At 42.5% G+C, this 23,382-nt stretch overlaps 1 protein-coding gene across 2 annotated transcripts in view; it reads right to left on the bottom strand.

The window, feature by feature from the left end:
- Positions 1–1,863: 1,863 nt before the first annotated feature.
- Positions 1,864–23,382, bottom strand: part of LOC137376762 (cystatin-F-like) — a 28,505-nt gene continuing 6,986 nt past the window's right edge. Inside the window, exons 3-4 of one of the 2 annotated variants that reach the window (XM_068045757.1) lie at positions 21,717–21,833; positions 1,864–3,188 (exon numbers count right to left, since the gene is read on the bottom strand). In XM_068045757.1, the coding sequence (XP_067901858.1) occupies positions 3,111–3,188; positions 21,717–21,833 (195 nt within the window). In that variant the 3' untranslated portion in view covers positions 1,864–3,110. Of the gene's footprint in view, positions 3,189–18,934; positions 19,069–21,716; positions 21,834–23,382 lie in introns of those variants that run through there. The other variant, XM_068045758.1, reaches the window with a different exon arrangement.

Here is a 23,382-nt window from a genome sequence, read left to right as displayed (position 1 = left end):
TGCAATTTCCACCCTTACTTCCCTCAGCATCCTATCCGGTCCTGGTGACTTAACAACTTTAAGTACAACCAGCCTTTCTAAGTGTTATGGGGGGCAGACAGGAAAATGGATTTGAGGCCACATTCAGATCAGCCATGATCTTATCAAATGATGGAGCAGGCTCGAGGGGCTGAATGGCCTACTCCTACTCCTAATTTGTATGTATGTATGTACCTCTTCATTATCATTTTTCAAGCCCATCCAGCATCTCAACTACCTCCTCTTTCACTATGACTGGTAGCATCATCTTCCTTGGTAAAGACAGATGCAAAGAACTCATTTCATTTCATAGTTCAGATATGCCTTCTGCCTCCATGTACAGATCCGTGTTTTGGTCCCTAATTGGCCCCACCCCCTTCTGTTACTACCCTTTTACTAGCTATATGCCTATAGAAGATTTTTGGATTCCCTTTCAGGTTAGCTGCCAGTCTCTCATACTCTTTGCCTCTTTCGTTTCCTTTTTCACTTCCCTCTGAACTTTCTACATTCAACCTGATTCTCATTTGTATTATCAACCTGCTATGTCATACACACCATTTTGCTGCTTCATCTTGCCCCCTATCTCTTTCGTCATCCAGGGAGCTCTGACTTTGTTTTGCCCTACCTACCTTTCTCTCTTGTGATTGTACCCAAACCATCTCCTCTTTAAAGGCAGCTCATTGTTTTGTTAGTTTTGCCTGCCAATCTTTGATTCCAATTTACCTGGGACAGATCCATTCTCAACTCATTGAAATTGGCCAGCCTCCAATTAAGACTTTTACTCTGCAATGCACCTTGTCCTTTGCCATGGCTAATCTAAACCTTATGTTACAATGATTAATTGGTTATGGGTCTCTGTTTTTCACCTCTTCCCTTCATATTGAGGTATTAACAGCAGAGGAAGGGTAGATACAAAGGGATGAGTACAACAGAAGATGAGGCAAGCACATCTGTGCCAAATAGTGTTTTCTTACCCTAGATAGATGACATTACCTGTGAAAAAAATTGCAATTATTTATGACCTCAGGATGTCCCAAAGCACTTTAGAGCCAAGGAAGTACTTCTGAAATGTAGTCATTGTTGTCATGTAGAAAATGTGGCAGCCAGCAACAAATCATATTATGGCCTTTAATGTAGTAAATCATCCCAAAGTGCTTAATAGGAGTATTATCGGACAAAATTTAATACCAAACCACATATGGCGATATTGGAGAGCTGAGTTTCAAAGACCATTTTAAAGGAGGAGAATTCCAGAGCTTAGGGCCTACGTGAGGCAAAGGAATATATATATACATATATATATGTACATCGAACTTGCAGTAAAAGTGCTTTGTTTCAGGACATTTAGAGGTGAAACTAGATGATATTTCTTCCTCTCCTAAATGAGGCTTAGAATTGCTGAAGTGTGCTCTAACGGCAGGATTAACTGAAGTGTAAGTGGCATGAAGCAAAGCTGGGCAAATACATCTTGCATTTGGTTGATAGTTTCGATGCATGTGTCAAATTCCATGCAAATTGTTCGTGCTAGGAAGAGGTCATTCCCTATCCTTTAAGAACCTTTACCTATGTGGTCCACTGGACTAAGGTAAATAGCGGATGCTTGGTAATTGCAGGGAACGGCTCTCAGGTGATCACTAATGCAAACCATTATTTTTCTGTTCAGTTTTAAAGGAGACTGAAAATCACATGCTGGGTGGCTGTGATTTCCTAAGCTGCGCTCTCTGCAAGTGCAGCATTACAATCACAAAAACTCACCACTGGAACAAGCCTCTCCAACACAAAGCTCAGGTGATTCTATTCAGCTGACACTACATGTCCATTAAAGGCTGATCAATTGTAATTAAACTTATTCAATTATAGTGGTAATAAAACAACCAAAAAAAAAGACACACCATCAACACATTTGATATTCTTGTACTTGTTCAGAAGAAGCAACAGTTCAGTTTTTGGAAGAAAACAACTAATTCCAGCTTTCATTATAAAGTAAGAACTTGCATTTACACAGTGTATTGTCACAGTCCTTTACAGCTATTGAAGTGTAGTCATGGTTGTAATGCTGGAAATATGGCAGTCAATTTGGCCACAACAAGGCTTCACAAACAGCAGAGATGAAAATCAGATAACCTGTTTTGGTGATGTTGGTTGAGAGATATATATTGGCAGGACATCAGGCAGAACTCCCCTGCTCTTGAAATAAGACCTTGGTTTAATTTTTCAACTGAAGGATGATCCCGGTTAGTGCAGCCCTCGAGTGGGACTTATGTTGATTGACTTGTCCATCTGCAGCATTTTCTGGGTTAATAATTCTTGGTGGTAGCACAAAACGTGCTGTATTGATGTTACTGCTGGGTGACGTAAGCATTCAGAAGTACATGTTTCAGTCTTTTGACAGTTGTAACTTGCAGGGTGACACTTTTGCCTCAGAGGCAGGATGTTGTGGGTACTAGAGCCACTCCAGGGATTTGAGAACTTAATCCAGGTTGGCACACTCAGTGCAGTACTGAATGCTGCTCTGTTGGAGTTGCTGTCTTTCAGATGAGATGTAAACTGGGGCCTCATCTGCCCGTTTAGGTGGATGTAAAAGATCCTATGGCATTATTTTGAAGACGAGAAAAGGCCCATATTTATCCCTCAACCAGCATCACTAAAACAGATTGTTTGATTGTCACATTGCTGTTTGAGACCTTGTGTACATTGGTTGCCACATTACAACAGTGGCTAGCTACACCTAAAAAAAAAATTACTTTGTTGCACGTAAAGCCCTTTGAGACATTGAGATTGTGAAAGGGGCTATATAAATGCAAGTCTTAATCCATTTGAAATAAGATGGTTATCATTAAAGTGAGGAATACAGTTACAAAAATGGAATGCGCAGCTTCCAATACTACCAGCCACAATCTCCAGAGTATAAAAGCATAACCACTTCTACATTAGGAGGAGTTCTTCCTGAATTGGAGAAAACTGGATCTTCTCTCCAACACAATACTCTTCTGACAGCAAACGAAAGTGTGTGAAATAGGAGAGAGACTCTGCCACTCTGTGGAAAGCGTTCTACAAGTAGTGAGCCAGGGAAGGGAAAACAGTCTGAGGCTTCAATGGCAATTTACAGCAGTCACTTTCCAACTCTGTTTCCAAGAAGTAACCCAGACTTCAAAATGACAAGTCAGTCTCTGAAAAGAGAAATAAAAGGTTAGTGGGAGTCAGAACAAGGAACAGTAATAAGCTGCCATGGAATTAAATTATAAAAACATCTATTTTACAGAAACTTGCAATATATAAAACTTTGTAACAGAAGGTTACAATTTGTGTTGGTGCTGGCTTTTTGAGAAAGCTTTCCAATTAGTCCCACTCCCCATTGCCCTGCATGTTTTTCATTTCCAAACATATATCCAGTTCACTTTTTTAAAAAGTTACTGTTGAATCTGTTTCCACCACACTTTCATACGCAGTGCATTCCAGATCATAGCTGGTTACCTAAAAATCAAAAAAAAAACTCATCTCCCCCTTGTATTTTTTGCCGATGTTGTGAAATCTGTGTCCTCTAGTTACCGACTCATCCGCCTACAGAAAGTGTCTTCCCATCTATTCTATCAAAATATGGGATGGAGAATAATGTGGGAACATATACACTAAATTGAAACCCTTAAAAAGGAGTAGAGGAGCAGGGATGTAGGGACTTTAAAAAAAAAGGACAAGTTGATGAGGCTGGTTTAAAAAAAGCACTGGATCTTTGGTTTTATGAATGGGGAAGTTAGAGAACAGAAACAAAGAAGCAATGCTAAATCCTTACAAATAGTCAGTTAGGCCATAGCACATTATGTCCAGCTTTGGGAAGGATATGGCCATGTAGCTGGTACGTATGGAATTTACCAAATTGATATGAAGGATGTAGGGCTTCAATTGTGAGGAGTGACTGGAAAAACTGGGGGTTCTTTTCATTACAGCATAGAAGATTAAGAGGAAATCTTAAGGGTATTCAAAATTGTCAGGTACATGGTGGGGGGGAGGGGGGGGGGGGGTCATTTTCCATTGGTGATTGTGTTGGTAACTAGGGGGCATACATTTAAGATAATCTAAAGAACAAAGGGAGAGGTTGGGAGAATTTTTAAATGAACATGGAGCATTGATTCTGGATAAGCAAGGGGGTGAAAGGTTATTGGGGGTAGGCAGGAATGTGGAGTTGAGGGGCCTACTCCTGCTCCTAATTCATATGTATTGTTACGACATGGAATGCCCCATGAGAAACAATGGTGGAAACAATAGTTTTTAAAAAGGACAGGGAGCAGGACCAGACGGATAGCTCAGAAAGCAGGCACAAGTGTTGTGGGCTTAATGGTCTCCTTGTGTTCTGTAAAATTCCATGATATTTTTCACCCTCCTCCACATCCCCATGCTTCATTCTTCCCCCACCCAATTTATGAGAGTTTATAGAGTGTACAGCACAGAAACAGCCATTTGTCCCAACTGGTCTGTGTTTCCATTTATTCTCCACACGAATGTTCTGCCACCCCTCTTAATCGAATTCTATCACCACATATATCTATTTATTTCTTCCATGTGCTTATATAGCTTCTCTTTAAATACATGTATGCTATGTCTCAACTACTGCTTGTGGCAGTGCGTTCTATATTTTTACCACTCTTTGGATAAAGAAGGTTTCCTGAATTCACTATTGGATTCCTTGGTTTAGTTTTAGTTTTTTTGTTTAGTTTTAGAGATACAGCACTGAAACAGGCCCTTCAGCCCACCGAGTCTGTGCCGACCATCAACCACCCATTTATACTAATCCTACACTAATCCCATATTCCTACCACATCTCCACCTGTCCCTATGTTTCCCTACCAGCTACCTATACTAGGGGCAATTTATAATGGTCAATTAAGCTATCAATCTGCAAGTCTTTGGCATATGGGAGGAAACCCACGCAGACACGGAGAACTTGCAAACTCCACACAGGCAGTACCCAGAATCGAACCCGGGTCGCTGGAGCTGTGAGGCTGCGGTGCTAACCACTGCGCCACTGTGCCACCTATTATATTTATGACTGCTGGCTTTGGTCTCCCCCACAAGTAGAAGCATCTTCTCTACATCCACCCCATCAAACCCCTCTCATAATCTTAAAGACCTCTATCAGATCACCCTTCAGGTTTTTTTTTAAAGAGGAAAAAAAAAAGAGACCCATCTTGTTTAGCCTTTCCTGTTATGTATATCTTCTCAGTTCTGGTATCATCCTAGTGAATTTTTTTTTGCCTCTATCTTTTATGGTATGGGGACCAGAACTGTACACAAAGTGTGATCTAACCAAGATTCGATAGAAAAGAACCCCAGGGCAGGCTTTAACCCATGTTGCTACTTTTAGGGATTTGTACTGCTAAATCCCTTTGCTCTTCTGTCACATTCAGACTGTTATTATCCAGACTCTTATCAGCTAAGCAATACCTGACCTTATTCTTCTCACCAAAAGTGTGGTAACACCTTACACTTATCTATATTGAAATTCATTTGCCAATTTCATGCCCATTCTGCAGGTTCATTAATTTTGTCTTGTATTTTGTTGCAGTGTTGCTCAGCATTTACTATACCCCAATTTGGTGGTATCTATAAAATTTAGAAATTATACTTCCAATTCCAGAGTCCAAAATCATGCAAATGGTGAACAGTGGTTCAAGCACCGACACTTGTGGAACATCATTTCCTACCTTTTGTCAGTCTGACCAGCTGCCCTTAACCCCTACAATAATTAGGAAACTTTTGTTCCACAATTCCTTGATGATCCAGGGAGTAGATTTCAGATCTGTAGCTACAAATCTTCAGACAATAGAATTTGCTTTACACCATGAGCTGCTGGTTAATCATGTGTAGAAGACAGTGCTACACGTGCATGCTTCCACAATCTTTCCTCCCTTCTTGCCCCTCTCTCCCCCAGCACACACAAAAAACAGGTTTGTACACAATGCACTTCTGGCGGATGGATGGATGGACGGACGGACATCCAGAGAAAGGAATAGAAGGATATGCTGATAGAGCGTGAGGAGGCTTGTCTGGAGCATAAACAGCAGCATGGACCTCTTGCACCAAATAGCCTGCTTATGAGCTGTGAATTTCTATGTAATTTGAACAAGTTTTGCTTCATTTTATGAAGCAGCCAAGCACCCCAACAGAGGCCTCCCCTGAGCACTCTTGAAACTTGGCTCGGTAGCGGACTGGAGTTAAACATGTTCGTGTCCAGTTCAAGCAGCGAGAGATGGCCTGCTCCTTGTGGGGTGTTTGATCTTGGACTGTTCTGCTTACTCTTGGGTCTTAACTGGACTCAAACTGAATGGTCAGTGAATGGAAACCACTTTTCAGCAATGCAAGGTTGATTATATAGCTGCACCTTGAGAATTACCTTCTGAAATAATCCCCGTTACTTTTTGAACTATAATTAATGTCCCATTTAGGTGGTTTGTGACCAAAATTGATATATAATATACACACACACACACACACACACAGCCGTTCAATCCAAAACTGTCAGTGCTGTCAGTCATTACTCTGTGAAACTGATAGCAATTTCTGGCGCCCGCACGTGTACAGGTAAACGCTAAAATCAAGAAGGTGCGGTCATTGACTACCTGCTCCTTCATGGGGATAATTCTTGATGTTCTTGCAGATGGAAATCTTAGAAATCACTTGATTTGATGTGTACTACTTTTCGTGCTATTAGTCTCACTGTAAACCCTTCAAAAAGTTATGTCTTGTTGAATGAGGTGTAACTTTTTTAAATAAATGGTGTACTAAGCTAGAATTACTACTGAACTTTCTCGAGGCCTGAAAAACTATTTGTGGAATGTAAAATTTTTCCACTTTGATAAATAAACATTAAAAAAAAAATAAAATCTATGATACTTCAGTTTCTACGTTAATCCCATGTGTTTGTCCCAATCTTTATTTCGTTCAGTAAAATGATTAAAAACTGGAGGATAATCTGTGCTTTTTACTTCCTTGTTTGCTGTTCTGTAATTCTTCAACCTGATCAGCTGCTTAGCCTGCTTGATGACATCACAGGTGTGGGACACTGGAAGTAAATTAACATTACTTCACAGAGATTGCTAAATCTTTGTGGGCAGCTTTTTTCCATATATATAGCCAGCACTGTAACTTTGCCCTTGACCACAAGATCCGGGCCAATGATTACAATTCAAAAGTAATCATATCCCCTTAAAATTAACTGTTTTATACCCAAAAGAAATATCTACATTTGTCTGAGTGAGTTTGCCTAACTAAATAGCAACTATGCATTCTGAAACATTGACTACTTAAAAGGGCATTTAATAGTGTTAAGGACATCAGAGGCAATTGATGCTATGAAAGCTATCACCTAAAAGAGTGGTTGAGCCTGACAGTGGCAGTGGCAGCTCTAGCTGCCATATAGGTGGGATAATGCACAGGGTTAGGGATGCTGGAATGGTGTAAACTTAAAACCGTGCAATTTTAGGAAAGATTGATGCGCAAAATTGATTGGGCAATTTTGGGAAAAGAACCAGTGAATCACAAGGAGAGACAGAACTAGAAATTCTGTACCATAATACAACTTTGCAAGGAACAAATTTGCAAGGAAATTATTGAAATGAAAGAGTTAGAGTAGTTAGAATGGGAGACTATTATCCAAATATAGACTGGGCTAGTATTGGTATAAAAGGGTAGAGAGGGGCAAGAGTTCCTAGAGTATGTTCAGGAAAATTTTCTACAGCAGTATGCTTCCAGTCCAAGAGGGGAGGCATTGCTGGACCTGGTTCTTGGCAATGAGATGGGCCAAGTGGATAAAATATCCGTAGGGCATTTAGGGGACAGTGATCATTGTACCAAAAAAAGTTTAGGTTGCGAACATACAAATTAGGAGCAGGAGTAGGCCACTTGAACCCTCAACCATGAATAAGTTCATGGTTGAACTGATTACTCCACATTTCCACCTACCCCGATAACCTTCCACCCCCTTGCTCATCAAGAATCTATTTACATCAGCCTTAAAAATATTCAAAGTCTCTACTTCCACTGCCTTTTGAGGAAGAGAGTTCCAAAGTCTCACGACCCTCAGAAAACATTTCTTATCTCAGTATTAAATGGGCAACCCCTTATTTTTAAACAGTTACCCCTGTTCAAGATTCTCCCACAAGGGGAAACATCCTTTCCACATCCACCCTGTAAGACCCCTCAGGATCTTATTTGTCTCAATCAAGTCACCTCTTACTCTAAATTCCAGCGGATACATGTCCAGCCTGTCCAATCTTCCCTCATAAGACAGCCCACCCATTCCAGGTATTAGTCCAGTAAACCTTCTTGGTTGGTTATGGAAAAGGACAAAGAACAATCTAGAGTAAGAATAATTAAGTGGGGGGAAAGCCAACTTGAATGGGCTAAGAATGGATCTGGGCTGAATAAATTGGAATCAACGGTTGGCAGGAAAAACAGTAGCTGAACAATGCACTACCTTCAAAAAGGAGAGATAGTTGGGGAACAAAGGTATATTCCCTTGAAGGGGAAAGGTAGGGCAAATAAATCCAGAGCACCCTGAATGACAAAACAAAAAGAGATTAAGATGAAGTGGTGGGGAAGCTTCTGGAAACGATAATTTGGGGCAAAATTAATAGTCAGTTGGGCAAATGCGAGTTAACTAGGGAAAGCCATCATGGATTAGTTAAGGGAAAATCATGTTCAACTAACTTGGAGATTTTTGAGGAAGTAAGAGAGAGATTGTTAATGGAGGGCAAGGCTGTTGATGTGGTGTACGTGGACTTCCAAAACGCATTTGATACAGTGCCACGCAACAGACTTGTGAGTAAAGTTATAACTCATGGAATAAAAAAGGACAGCAGCAACTTGAATATGAAATTGGCTGAGTAACAGGAAAGAGTAGTGGTTAATAGATGTTCTTTGGGCTAGAGGAAGTGGAGTTCCTCAGGGTCAGTGTTGGGACCCTTGCTCTTCCTGATATATATTAATGACCTATACCTTGGTGTCCAGGGCACAATTTCAAAACTTGCAGATGATACAAAACTTGGAACAATTGTGCACTGTGAGAAGGATTGCGTAGAACTTCAAAAGGACAGAGACAATTTGCTGGAATGGGTGAATAAGTGGCCGACGAAGTTCAATGCAGAGAAATATGAAGTGATTTTGGAAGGAAGAACATTGAGAGACAATATAACAAAAGGGTACAACTCTAAAGTGGGTGCATGTGCAAAGGGACCTGGGGGTATATGTGCACAAGTCATTGAAGGTGGCAGGACAGGTTGAGAGAGAGGGGTCAATAAAGCATACATTATCATGGGCTTTATTAATAGGGGCAGAGAGTACAAGAGCAAGGAGGTTATGTTGAACTAGTTCGGCCTCAGCTGGAGTATTGCGTCCAGTTTTGGGCGCCACACTTTAGGAGAGAAGTGAAGGCTTTGGAGAGAGAGTACAGAAAAGATCCACAAGAATGGTTCCAGGGATGAGGAACTTCAGGTATGAAGATAGATTGGAGAAGTTGGGACTGTTTTCCTTGCAGGAGAAGGAAAAGAGGAGATTTGATAGAGGTATTCAAAATCATGAGGGCTCTGGATAGAGTAGATAGGGAGAAACTTACCACTCATGAAAGGATCGAGAACAAGAGGGCACAGATTTAAAGTGATTGGCAAAAGAAGCAAAAAAGCAACACAAGGAAAAACTTTTTCACATGAGTGGTTAAGGTCTTGAATACACTGCCTGATAGTGCAGTGGAGGCAGGTTCAATTGAAGCATTCAAAAGGGATTCAGACTGTTACCGGAAAAGGAAAAATCTGCAGGGTTATGGTGAGAAGGTGGGGGAAATACATAAAGTGAATTACTCATTAGGAGAGCTGGTACAAACACAATGGGATGAATGGCTTCCTTCTGCGCTGCAACAATTCTGTGATTCACAATGACTTCTAGGATTGTTATGGGTTTAATGCTACTTGTGAATTGAATGACTTTTATGTAAATTAAGAACACTGAGGAAAACAGTGAGGAGAGGCACTTCAGAAGACAGCATAGCTTGTTGAATGACGTTGCCACTATATTCAACACAGGTACTTCCCTAGTTAATACCCTTGATTTAGTTGCATTAGAAAGCTCAGTAAAGATGGTGAGAAACTGCTTAAGGGGTCTTTTGAATGAAATAAATATTTTAGAACAGGGAGAATTGCAGGAGGGTCAAGACATACGTCTACAGGATGCAGCCAAGTATCTCAAATCCTATGCAAAAGCAAACTGGAAAATGGCAACGCTTCAGACAAGGTTGCATAAAATTATGTGTGTGTAATGTATGGATCTTGGTTGGTGGAACAGGGCAGGGAAAACCTGCAACATATTGCTAAGGGAAGGCTTCCTTCGTGGATCACTAATCGACATTTGGAGAGCCATGTCGACCTACCAACTCAATTTGACTATGCGTCAAGTCAGTAAATTGGTACAAGTGTACCTGGGTAAGACATGAATGCAATTGGTTGGAACAGGTGTTATATTATCCTGTCTTGTGGAGGAATGCAGTCCCTAGTCGTTTGTTTCATGTGAAAAACATAAGGGTACATAAGGGGAATATAATGAAGCCCTCAGGGTATGTGACCCATATGGATGGGCTCACAGCTCTGGAACCACCCACCACAGGGTGTACTCAGGTCCAGGACATGACGGTGCTCCCTGATGATATTGCTAAGCGTGCAGCTCCAGCTCGTGGGTTCACGCTGAATGGAATTGCACCATGAAGGTGACTGCAGGGTAGCACTTCCTTGTAAGATCATCATACAAGGAGAGAGGTGTGAATATTGGATCACCATTATGCACCGGGAATACCAGTACAATAATCTGACCGGGCTTACTGTGACAGGAATTGTGTTTTACCCCAGTTTGACCTGTAAGGATTGGAGCGTGTGTGTTGCTCATGTGAAAAACAAACATTCTGTACATCACTACCCACTTGTTAAAGGAGTTAAAAGAGCAGTTGCACAAATACATTACAAGCTTTTGGTATAACATATCATTGCCAGAGCACAAGATTCCTAACAGAAACAGTAAAAGATGCCAAACTGCACGACGTCTTCAGCAAACCTGCAGACGCAGCGCAGCGCAGATACACATGGTCAAGAACGGACGGGTCTGCCCGTTCCAGGATTGACTTCCTGTTTGTGTCCCGTGCTGTCACGGTCAGATCCACCAACGTCAAGCCGGTGTTCTTCTCCGACCATTGCCTCTTACTGGCTGACTGTCACTCACAGGATGACTAGCGGGTTGGCAGGGGGACATGGAAGCTCAATGCTACACTGCTAACCCCAGAGAATGTTGAAGAACTCAAAAGGGATTACAAAGGTTGGAGGACTGTGAAACCCCTCTGAGGCGATCAAGGAGAACACCAAGAGATTCTTTATCTTCAAAAGGTGTTCAGACGGGGAGAGAGACACACAAAGGGAAATATCCCGACTCCAGAAAAGTATGCAAAATCTTCTCTGGCTGCAGTCGATGGGGGTCGAGGTCAAGGAGGACCTCCATGAGATGAAGAGTTAGCAGGCCTTGTTCTTTGCCACGGAGGCCTCCAAGATCATCTTCCGGTCCAGAGTCCGCTCCATTGAGCGGGATGAGACGTGCTCGCGTTACTTCTTCCAAAAGGTACAGCGAGAGAGCTCTGTGATCAGCAGCCTGAAGGAAGAGGATGGTTCGGTAACGTCTTCGCAGTCCGACATACTAAGGATCAGCAAATCCTTTTATGCTGGGCTGTATGACGCGAAGCCCACAGACAGCAGAGCCTCCCAGTCCTTCCTGTCATCTATCACAGAGGTCTTAGATGACAGCACGAGGGAGAGACTGGACAAACCACTAACTCTGGACGAGCTGACAAAGGCCGTCAAGTCCTTCGAGACAAGTAAAACTCCCGGAAGCGATGGCTTACCGGTCGAGTTGTACTCGGCCCTGTAGGACTGGGTCGGCCCGGACCTGCTGGAAGTATACGAGAGTATGCTCCTGGCCGGCAACATGTCAGAATCCATGAGGAAAGGCATCATCACCCTCATCTACAAGCGGAAAGGGGAGAGGGCAGAAATCAGAAATTGGCGGCCCATCTCATTGCTTAATGTTGACTACAAGATTCTGTCCAAAGTCATAGCCAGTCGAGTCAAATCTGCTCTGGAGTTGGTGATTCACCCTGATTGGACCTGCACTGTACCCGGCAGGAAGATCTCTGATAGTCTCGCACTACTCAGGGATACGATCACCTACGTACGGGACAGGAGGGTGGACACCTGCCTCATCAGCCTGGACCAGGAGAAGGCTCTTGACAGAATATCGCACACCTACATGATGGATGTGCTTTCCAAAATGGGGTTTGGGGAGGGAATCTGCAATTGGATCAAAGTGCTCTACACAAACATCGGTAGTGCAGTCTCAATCAATGGGTGGGAATCGGAAAGTTTCTCGATCCAATCTGGAGTCAGACAGGGCTGTCCTCTCTCCCCTGTCTTGTGTTTGCTGTATTGAACCCTTTGCTGAGTCTATTAGGAAGGATGCGAACATAAGAGGGGTGACAATCCCAGGCAGTAGAGGCACTCAGGTTAAAACCTCCCTGTACATGGATGATGTCACTATCTTCTGCTCGGATCCGCTGTCCGTGCACAGGCTGATGAGCATCTGCGACCAGTTCGAACTGGCCTCGGGAGCCAAAGTTAACCACAGCAAGAGTGAGGCCATGTTCTTTTGGAACTGGGCTGACCGATCCTTTGTCTCCTTTACCGTTCGGTCAGACTACCTGAAGGTGCTGGGGATATGGTGCGGAAGGGCCAGGGTGTGTGCGAAAACCTGGAAGGAGCGAGTAGCCAGGGTACAACATAAGCTGAGCATGTGGGAGCAGCGATCTCTCTTGTTGTTGCTGTACATGGTGCAGGTCTGGCCCATACCCCACACCTGCTCTGTGGCGGTCACCCGAGCCATTTTCCGCTTCATCTGGGGATCCAAAATGGACCGGGTCCGGAGGGACACGATCTTCAAACCTCTGGATAAGGGCGGGAAAAATGTACCCAACATCGCCGTCATCCTGATGACCACCTTCGTGTGCGGCTGCATCAAGCTGTGTGTAGACCTCCAGTACGCAAACTCCAAGTGTCACTATGTGCTGAGGTTCTATCTGTCCACGGTGTTGAAAAGGATGGGCCTGGTCACATTGCCGCGGAACGCTCCATCTAGTTGGACTGTGCCGTACCACCTATCCTTCGTGGGAAAGTTTCTGCAGCAAAACACCTTTGACCACCAATCCATCAGGCAGTGGTCTGCACAGAATGTCCTCAAGGTCCTATGGGAAAAGGAGATGGTGGATCCTGTCAGATGGTTCCCCGAGCAGACTGCCAAAGTCATTTGGCAGAATGCCTCATCACCAGAACGTTCAAACAAGCACCAAGATGCAGCTTGGCTGCTGGTGAGATGAGCCCTCCCCGTCAGATCCTTCCTGCATGCCCGAAGTCTCACCCCCTCCACACGCTGCCCTCGAGGTGGCTGTTGTGGGGAAGAGACGGTTGCCCACCTCCTTTTGGAATGTGTCTTTGCAAAGCAGGTGTGGAAAGAGATGCAGTGGTTTTTGTCAAGGTTCATCCCAAGCAGCTCTGTAACACAGGAGTCTGTACTCTACAGGCTGTTCCCAGGAACACACACCAAGACAAACATCAACTGCTGCTGGAGGACTGTCAATTCGGTCAAAGATGCCCTTTGGTCTGCCCGAAACTTGCTGGTCTTCCAGCGCAAAGAGTTGTCCACGACCGAGTGTTGCAGACTGGCACATTCCAAGGTCCAGGACTACGTGCTGAGGGACACACTAAAGCTTGGGGCGGCCACAGCAAAGGCTCAATGGGGAAAGACCACAGTGTAAGGTCCCCCCACCAAGCTGAACTGAGGGGCTGGATCCATGGGAAACCCCTCGAACTGTATCCGGAAAATATCTGTTTGCTGTAAATTGTACATGGCATGTAAAATGAAATGGAAGGGTTGTGAGGCAATTCACTCCTGTATTGAAGGAAACTGATCTCCTTTGCACTCTTTGTATTGTTTGACTTGGTGCTGTTTGGAACTGTTTTGTAATTTTTTTTTTAATACAGATTTTTATGAATGAGTATTTTTTATTTCCAAAATATACTTTAATCAGTCTCAGAAGCTTTATTTTATTCTGGCCCAGTGGAATTGTGAAATGAGTAAAGAAATACACAAGGTAGGGAATGATTCAGCTTGGTGGGATATTGGTATGAATATTGAGATCCATCCAAGGATAAGGATCATCTCCCATACTCTGGTCATTGTTCAACTGGTGATTGTACTGAGTTCAAAAATACAACCTGCTATGTCAACAGGTGATACAAGAACAGATTAAGCTACTACAGAAGATGCAAGGCAAGGATAAGGATACCTCAGGCTAAGTGTCTGGCACCTGTAATTTTTGAGGTACATAGCCACTTTGGAGGAGTGGGGGGGTACTGTAAGAGATGGTAATATTTTAAATGACATTTGTGGTTGAGACCCGTGAGGCTATCCAACCCAGGCGCATCAATACTTTAAAATGAAATACAGGAAGCTGTGCAGTATACAGGTGTACAGAAAACTGAACTTGACTAGCATGCATTGTGAAGGCCAAAAGGTCTTTTACCAACCATAATCATAAAAGTTTACATTAAGTTTAGACGTGATATAGTTCATTCTGAAACTAGGATCTTGAATCTCAAAAGGAAACTATGAAGGTATGAGGGGCAAGTTGGCTATGGTAGATTGGGAAAATACATTAATAGGTTTGACGGTAGACTGACAATGACTAGTCTTTAAAGTAGTATTACATGGTCTGCAACAAATATACATTCCTCTAAAGACACAAAAACCCAGCCATGGCTAACAAAAGAAGTTAAAGATTGCATTAGATCAAAGGAAGTGGCTTATAAAAGGTTGCCAGAAAACCCGAAGATTCGGATCAATTTAGAATCCTGCAAAGGATGACCAAGAAACTGATAAAGGGAAAAGAGAATATGAATGCAAGCTAACGAGAGAAAAAAAGACAGACTGCAAAAGCTATTTTAGGTCTGTGAAAAGGAAAACATTAGCACAGACAAATGTGGGTTCATTACAGGCGGAGACAAGAGAATTTATAATGGAGAATAGGGAAATGGCACAGAAACTAAGCAATTATTTTGTGTCCATCTTCATGGAGGAAGATAGAGAAAATTTTCCAGAAATAATAGGGAACCAAGGGACTGGTGAAAAATCAGGAACTTAGAGATCAGTATCAATAAACAGGTAGTACTCAAAACATGAACTGGATTAAAGGTTGATAAATCCCCTGGACCAGCTAAACTACACCCCAGAGTGTTGAAGATGTGGCAGAGCATGTGTGTGCGTGTGTATGTAACAACCAAGGTGGAGGAGTGGACTGTCTTTCTGTAGTTCCACTTCTCCACAGGTCACAACATATATTTAAATGTTTACTCACTCAGTTACCGATACGGCCAATTATATACTTTTTTCATTTCAGAATAAAATCCACCTTAAAAAAATTGAAGCACTTTCATAAAGGGAGGTGGCTATAGAGATGGTGGATGCATTGCTGGTTATCTTTCAAAATTCTATAGATTCTGGAAAAGTTCCTGCAGACTGGAAAGTAGCAAATGTAACCCCACTATTTAAGAGGGAAGAGAGGAAACGGGGAACTACAGACTTGTTAGTTTGACGTCCGTAGTAGGGAAAATACTCGAATCTATTATATCAGATGTGGTAACTGGGCACTTTAGAAAATAAAATGATTGGGCAGAGTCAATTCTGAAATTCTGAAATAGAAATAATGTTTAACAAACCTGTTGGGAGTTTTTTTTTTGAGGAGGTTACTTGTAGCATAAATAAAGAGAACCAGTGTACGTGGTATATTTGGATTTTCAGAAGGATTTTGAAAAAGGTCCCACATAGGAGGTTAGTTAACAAATGAGAGCACATGGGATTGAGGGCAATATACCAGTATTGATTGCAAATTGGTTAACAGACAGAAAACAGTAGGAATAAACAGGTCATTCTCAGGATGGCAGGCTGTTACTAGTGGGGTACCATAAGGAGCAGTGCTGGGGCCACAGCTGTTCACAGTGATTTGGATGTGTGACCAAATGTAATACTTCCAAATTTGCTGATGACACAAAACCAAGTGGGAATGTATGTTTGAGGAGGATGCAAGGAGGCTTCAAGGGGACTTGGACAGACTAAGTAAATGGGCAACAACATGGCAGATGGAATATAATAAGCGTGAAGTGATCCTCTTTGGTAGAAAAAACAGAAAGACAAAAATGCAGAGTATTTCTTAAATAGAGAGGGATTGGGAAGTGTTGATGTCCAAAGGGACCTGGGTGTCCTTGTTCATGAGTCACTAAAAGTTAGTTTGCAGATGCAGCAAGCAATGGGAAGGCAAATGGTATGTTGGCCTTCATTGTAAGGAGATTTGAGTACAGGAGTAAAAATATCTTGCCAATTGTATAGAACCTTGGTGAGTGTTGCATACAGTTTGTTTCCTCCTCTAAGGAAGGATATATTTGCCCTAGTGGGAGTGCAACAGAGGCTCACTAGACTAATTATGAGGAGAGATTGAGGAAACTGGGCCTGTATTCTCTAGAGTTTACAAGAACGAGGTGAGCTTATTAAACATTACAAAATTCTTACAGGGCATGACAGGGTGGAAGTAGATAGAGATTTCCCCTAGCTGGTGAGTCTAGAACCAGGGGATAGTCACAGAATAAGGGGTAGGCCATTTAAGACTGAGATGAGGAGGAATTTCTTCACTCACTCAGAGGGGGGAGGGGGGGAATCTGTGGAATTCTCTACCCCAGAGGACTGTGGAAGCTCAATCATTGAGCATGTTCAAGACAGAAAAAAAAAATCAATAAATTTCTGGATACTAATGACATCAAGGGATATGGAGATATGCTGGAAAGTGACAGAGGTAGATGATCAGCTATGATCTAATTGAATGGTGGAGCAGCCAAATGGGCTGAATGGCCTACTCCTGCTCCTATGTTCCTATAGTAATCTGTTAACAAATGTTTTCATTGCAGGTAAACTGAGTAACTGAAAAAAAACAGACTATGGAATGTTTAGCAAAAAGCAGAGAAGTCATAAAAATAGAGTTGAAACCAATAAACAGACAGACATATTTCAAAGATATGTTCTGCTTTGATGCCAATTTAGAACTGGAGGAGCTTCATGTACACAAAAAACCTGCAGTCATGGTATCTGAAAACACCAAGATGAGAGACTGATCAAGTTTTAAAAATGCTAATTTAGCTGGCCTAAGTGGTCCAAAAGTGTTTTGAAAGGATGAGAGAGGTGACAGTGACAAACTAGCAGATTGATTACATCAAAATTTGCCTTCTTTTGAAGTGTGGATAAACTAGCTCCAAGAAGCTATGTTTATTATATATGCTTGATCAGCTCTCTCTCTCGGAACAAAGAACTGGACGCACCATTGGACAATTGAGCCAAGGTGGATTTTAATAGGACCGTATGATCTTGTCAATGAAACATCCTGCCCACCAGTTAAGACTTTTGTGTTTAGTTTGGACTTTGAGTGTGGTCGCATTTATTGTAATTCTCATATTTGAACAGTAAAGTAACCTGGTTCGGGTTGGGCCCCTCTTCGGAGTCCTGCTTTCGGTCTCAGGTTGGGTCGGGCCAGACACACACGGTAAGTGCTCTGCTGGTAAGTAGTATTTAAAAAAATAATTACCTGAGCTGGGAGTCCAGGACAAAACTGAGTCTGCGCAGTGAGCGAGTGACGTCACTATGACGTCATCACGCATGCACTGCAGCTTCGTGGAGCTTCCCAGTCGGAAAGTAAGTAAAGGGATGGTCAGGTCAGGCTGAGTTGGGGTCGGGCTCGGGTCTGCTGATCGGTTGGGTTCTTTTTCCCGACTTGAGCAGGCCTTTAGGCCTAACGGGGTATTTAAATGAGCTGTTATGCGGGAGACCTTGGCGGCATGGCGATACGTGGACTGCCATTTATTCACCCATCGCCGCTCCTGGCAGTGGGCACTTCAAATCCAGCCCACTGTGTGGGAAACAGTCACCGACTTCCCCAGGGCAGCCAATTAATTACCTGAGGGCAGGCTCACCATCCTGTCAAGGGCAGTAGGCAGGCTTTTGAAGCTGGAGGGCCAATCAGAAGATTTCCAACTTGAAAGGAGCAGCAGGGTGCAAGGGAGGGCAAGTAAGGGAGAGGGTGCTTCAAGATGGAGGCAAACTCTCGCCAACTTTAAATGTAATTAAAAAAATGGCTTTTGCAGCCAGGCCACGTGTCTGTGTGGGGGAGTGGGGGGGGTTGGCGGTTGTGCAGGTTTGGGGGGTGGGGCTGCAGGGGCAGCTCCTCTACAGGGCAGCCTGTGACTTCTGCAGTACCCAGGGAGGGCCCTCTAGGCCTGCCTGAAGTGTTGGTTCTCCACAGCCTGCTACCAGGTGGCCACCTACAAGCAGATAGGCTGGCACCTGCTGGAACCTGAAAGCCACCTGATAATCCCGGTCAGCCTCCTGTAATTGGCTCTTAAAGAGCATGTTGGCTTCCCACCAGATGCATGCAGGTAATCCTGGCACGCTCCCCACATCCCTCCTCCACAAAAATGGCCCAGGGGCGGGATGGAGCTGGGGAACTAGCATGCTGGCCAGTGGGGCTATTTTTAGCTCGTGCCCACCTCCATTCCTGGCCCCAGCAGAGGCTCCAAATCCTGCTGCACTTTGTGAGGAAGTAGGTGCAGTGCACAATTCTTTCTTCATGCATAGAGGCAGAAAGCTTACCAGTATTTTTCACCTCCGGAAGAGGTACACTTTCTTAGCTGAACTTAGAGATACTGAAAATATGATGTGGTTGGCTAAACTGGATTACCTCATATGCTGATGTTATGACCAGGTGAGAAGGGGTCTAGGGATTCCCTCTCAGCCTTTGCCTGGTTTAACAGTAACAGGGTTGAATTTTAGAAACACCACACCGTGTTTTTAGCTCCCTCAGTGAATCCTTGTTCACTGCTCCAACTGTAAGGCAAAGAAATCAGACAGGTTTCCTTAGATTTAAACAAGAAAGTTAGAAGTTTATTAATCTTAAACTCTAATCTGGTTAACAACTACAAATATGCGACGCGACCATGCTAGCATGCATAAGTGATAAACAGACACGCAGATAGAGACAGAAAAAGTAGAAAGAATAAAAAGGGGAAAAAGTTTGAGGCAATATCTATTAGTTATTTACTGTCCTTTGAGTTCACTGTTGTGTCTTTGGCTTCTGTTAAGTCCTGCTATTCGTTGGGGCCCAGTTCACGCTTCAACTGGTTTCAATGTCAGTGTCTTTTCTTGAGGTGTACGTGGCTTCCACGGGTCCAGTGGCTTGAGAGAAAGTGAGAGCGCCTTGCTTGTTTCAGCTTCAATTGCAAAACTACCTTCTGTATTCTTTGCTGTGTGGTGCAAATAAAAACCCAAGTTGGCCAGGTCAGTCATGTGACTAACTGGCTTAACCACTTCTGCGTTTGTGGATTGTATTGTCTTAACAGGCCCTGGATTGCGCTTCCTTACACCTTCACTGTCTGGTGATCAAAACCCATTTGGATTAATTGGAGCAGGAAATAGTCCTTTGTCTCCACAAGTAGCATCGCTTAATATACAAATGTCTTTCCAGCCCAGTGTCTGGTGATCTTCAAACAAGTAATTTCTTCACTCCACCAACAGTTTAGACTCATAGCCACTTTCGACTCAGTCGTACAGCATAGATCATTCGTGGCAGGTTGGGGTCTGCTTGACACTGAGTAAAATTATACAAAATGGGAAAACTCTCTTTCTTCCATTGTGAAAGAATTGATACATTCAAAAGGAAACTGCAAGTGTGTAAAGTTCTTTTCTGTGGGAGGATCATGGATGTTTGAGCTCTTACATTCTTTGATTCAAGGGAAAAAAAAAGTAATCAAACCACAGTTGGTCTTTCTGGTCGATGCAACATACTCAATACCTATTTTCCAGAACTCACAACAGAACAAGTCTCTTTGTTCTGTCATGACTTCTGGAAAAATATGTGCTGCACACCAGTGGGCTACATGCCCCTTTAGTGAGAATATTGAAGCTAAACTGCCACTCTCTGTCTCAAAGTTATTAGAAGATCTAATTGATGGTTTACCAGACAGCTCCCTCAGGACCAAGTTCAGTGAAATGCCAAAGGAAACATTTTTCTTTGAATCTCGCAACCACTTAGTACAACCTACTCATGCAAAGCTGGATTGTCAAAGTATCAAGCCAGGATGAACATTGAGCATGACATGCACATGTGCTTGTTGAAGAGAACACCAAGTCTTGACAGAACTGTTTTTCAGCACCAACAAAAAGTTTCACATCAGCGAAGTAAAACAAAAATCTTAATTGTATGACTTTTTAAATATATAGATACAGAAAATGACCTGTGTTACAGGGGTTCCGTGGAATTTTTGGAACACAGAGGGGTGTGCTCAAAGCAAAAAGATTCAGAACCCCTACTCTAGCTCACTTGTTTATTTTTTTTCAAAATAAAGCCCAAAATTAAAGATAGTTTCTGGACGGTTATCAAATTACTTTTGAAAATTCAGCCAAATTCCAGATCCATTGGTTATCTTGTTTCTTAAATTGCTGCCCCTCAAGAATTTGAGCAAAATTTTAAATCAAAGTTGGTTACTTCTCATGCAGATTAAATGTTTGGGTTTCCTTCCCCAGCTGCACCTCTACCATTAAATTAAACAGGGGTGAGTCCAAGCATCCCACTGTTTGTCTAATTATATTGTTTAACTTATTGATCCTGCAGTCCGGTGCATTTAACCAGCCCTTGATGTCACATGCATTCTAAGTAACAATTATCAGACTGAAGATCTTCAGCCTCCAAGTTTCAACAACTTCTGACTTACTATTAAATTAGTTTAAATTACCAATATTTAGCCAAAGCTATTAGTCATGATTACTGAATTTCAATCCCTATATAAATCTGGTTACAGTGACAGCCAAGACTTAAACCTTTGGATATCCCTGGACACCCTTCTGCAAAAGGAAGAGTTACTTTTTTTTTTGGCTAACCCATCAAAACAGGACTCCTAACTTCGAAGCCAAGGGTTTGGCTCCAGCCCAGACCGATGGAATGATTGTAAAGCAGTCTGTCTTTGTAAAGCTGATACTTGAAATGAATTTAATTAGTCTCAATTCAGTTCTTAAAAGGCAAAGAGCCTGCAGCATAAAACTTCCTCAATTTGGAATCAATTGGTAATCTCAGAATACAGTGGATGTCTGGTACAAGGAAATGGAAAATGTCATGCTGGTGCAGTAGAAATAGAGGTTAGGGTAATTGTTGGGGCTGCATAGACCTATACTACATCTAACTTTGGAGAGCTAAATACCAACACAGGATATCTTAAAATGGAGGAAGTGCATTTTTTTTTTCTACTGGTAATTATCCCTCACTCAACAACCAGAAGATTCACTAGAATCACAAACAGGTTTGTTGGGTCTTTTGGCCTTTTTCTGGTCCTAAGAGGTTTGTGTTTTTTTTTTACATGTGTAGATTTATGTTTCAACAGGAGAATGGTTATGGTTACAGAATGGAAACAAACTTATTTCCTTTTATCGAGGCATATGCTGCCTTCCAAATACAGGTTGAAATAAAAAGGGAATGGTTTCACCTTAATCAGTGGCAGATGCGTTTCAAATGAGCAGTATTTGAAGTTATATGGTTTTCCTTTACGACATACAGTTCTTCCAATATCAACATGGAGAAAATACTTCAGTCCAGCAACAACCTTTAAAAAGAAAATAGACCTGTTTTTACATCTCCTTGGAACACAGCTGCTCATGCTGGATTTATTTTTAACCCTCTGATAGGGGAAGTGTAAAATTAAAGTGTAGAGCAGCAAATTCTTATCTTGCATCTAAAATATAAAAAAAATTAAAATCTTTAGATTCCTCTAATCTGTCTGCAGACAATAGAAGAGATTGCATTGAACAAGGTTTTAAAAAAAAAAGGCATCTTCAAGCCAGTCAGTTTGATTCAGAACATTAAAGATCTGGAAACTGGTGCCCAGCTGGGTGTATAGCCATAGAGTAAGGGACTATGCCTAGAGAGGGGTGTGGGGGTGGAGGAAAAAGGGGTAATGTGTTGAGAAAGGATCTGATAAAAGGAGATCACATTAGAATTGAAATTGCTAACTGAAATATAAATGAAGTGAATTACAAGCTTCATGTCCAAAATGTTGACATACAATTGATCAGAAATAACGTCACTTCAATATGTACCATTCATCATTCATGCAAGAAGTGGGGGGGGGGGGGGGGGGCAGGATGAAGATTGAAAGAGGTGACCAAGTGGGTTTTGTACATTACACCATTTTACTCATGGCACATTGGTCAACAAGGCCAGTTATGACTTATGGTGGATGATTGCATCGACATCATGGCCTCGATGGAATTTGTCTCATGGATGATGACACCTTGCCCCTTACTGAAATCTCCCTGCCTGGCTATATATTGTGGCCTTTATCACCAAGTCTGTCCCCCTACTTGTCCGACACCTCTCCTCCTTTGAGCATTACCTTGTTCCGCCCATTCAAATTCTTGTTCTTGACCTTCTACTCAAGTTCCATGCTCAGTTTCTCAGATATCCTCACTGCTTTCCTCCTTCAGTCTCTGCAACAAGTGGCTTCTCATCCTTGGTGATTGCGACCTCCTTCTCAACTCACCTTGTCCTCGCTCTCTTTGGAGATCACTGCCTTCCTGTCCTTTCAACCTCTCCCTTCAAATAAACTTTCAGAACAAAACAAAGTCCATTCTCACCCAATAATTACACTCTGGCCAGTGGTGGTGCTTTACTGATCAGTTGTGTATCTCCCAGTTCCTCAACTTGTTCTACAAATAAACTCCATTTCTGCAATCATCTCTACTTCGAGCTGCCCCAACTGCCACAAACCTTGTCCTTATAATTATGATTGGCAATGGGAGGTCAAAGCATTGAAGGTGGTGCAGAGGAGATTTGCTAGAATGGTACTGGGATGAGGATCCTTGGTTATGTGGAGACTAGAGAAGCTGGCATTGTTCTCAGAGCAGAGAAGGAGAAAAGGAGGTTTAATACAGGTGCTCAAAATTATGAAGAGGTTTTGATGAGAGTTAATAAGGAAAAACTATTTCCATTGGTGGGAGGGTCTGTAACCAGAGGACACAGATTTAAGATAATTGGCAAAAGAACGGGAGAGGGAACTAGGAGATTTTTTTTTTGCACGTGCATGAAAGCATTGCTCGAATGGGTAGAGGAATTTTTTCTAAAAGGAATTGGATATATACAGTACTTTAAAAGGA

The sequence above is a fragment of the Heterodontus francisci genome, chromosome 13 (assembly GCF_036365525.1).
Source record: "Heterodontus francisci isolate sHetFra1 chromosome 13, sHetFra1.hap1, whole genome shotgun sequence".
NCBI lineage: Eukaryota > Metazoa > Chordata > Chondrichthyes > Heterodontiformes > Heterodontidae > Heterodontus > Heterodontus francisci.
The sequence above is the reverse complement of the archived record's forward strand: the minus strand, read 5'-3'. Positions and strand labels throughout refer to the sequence as shown.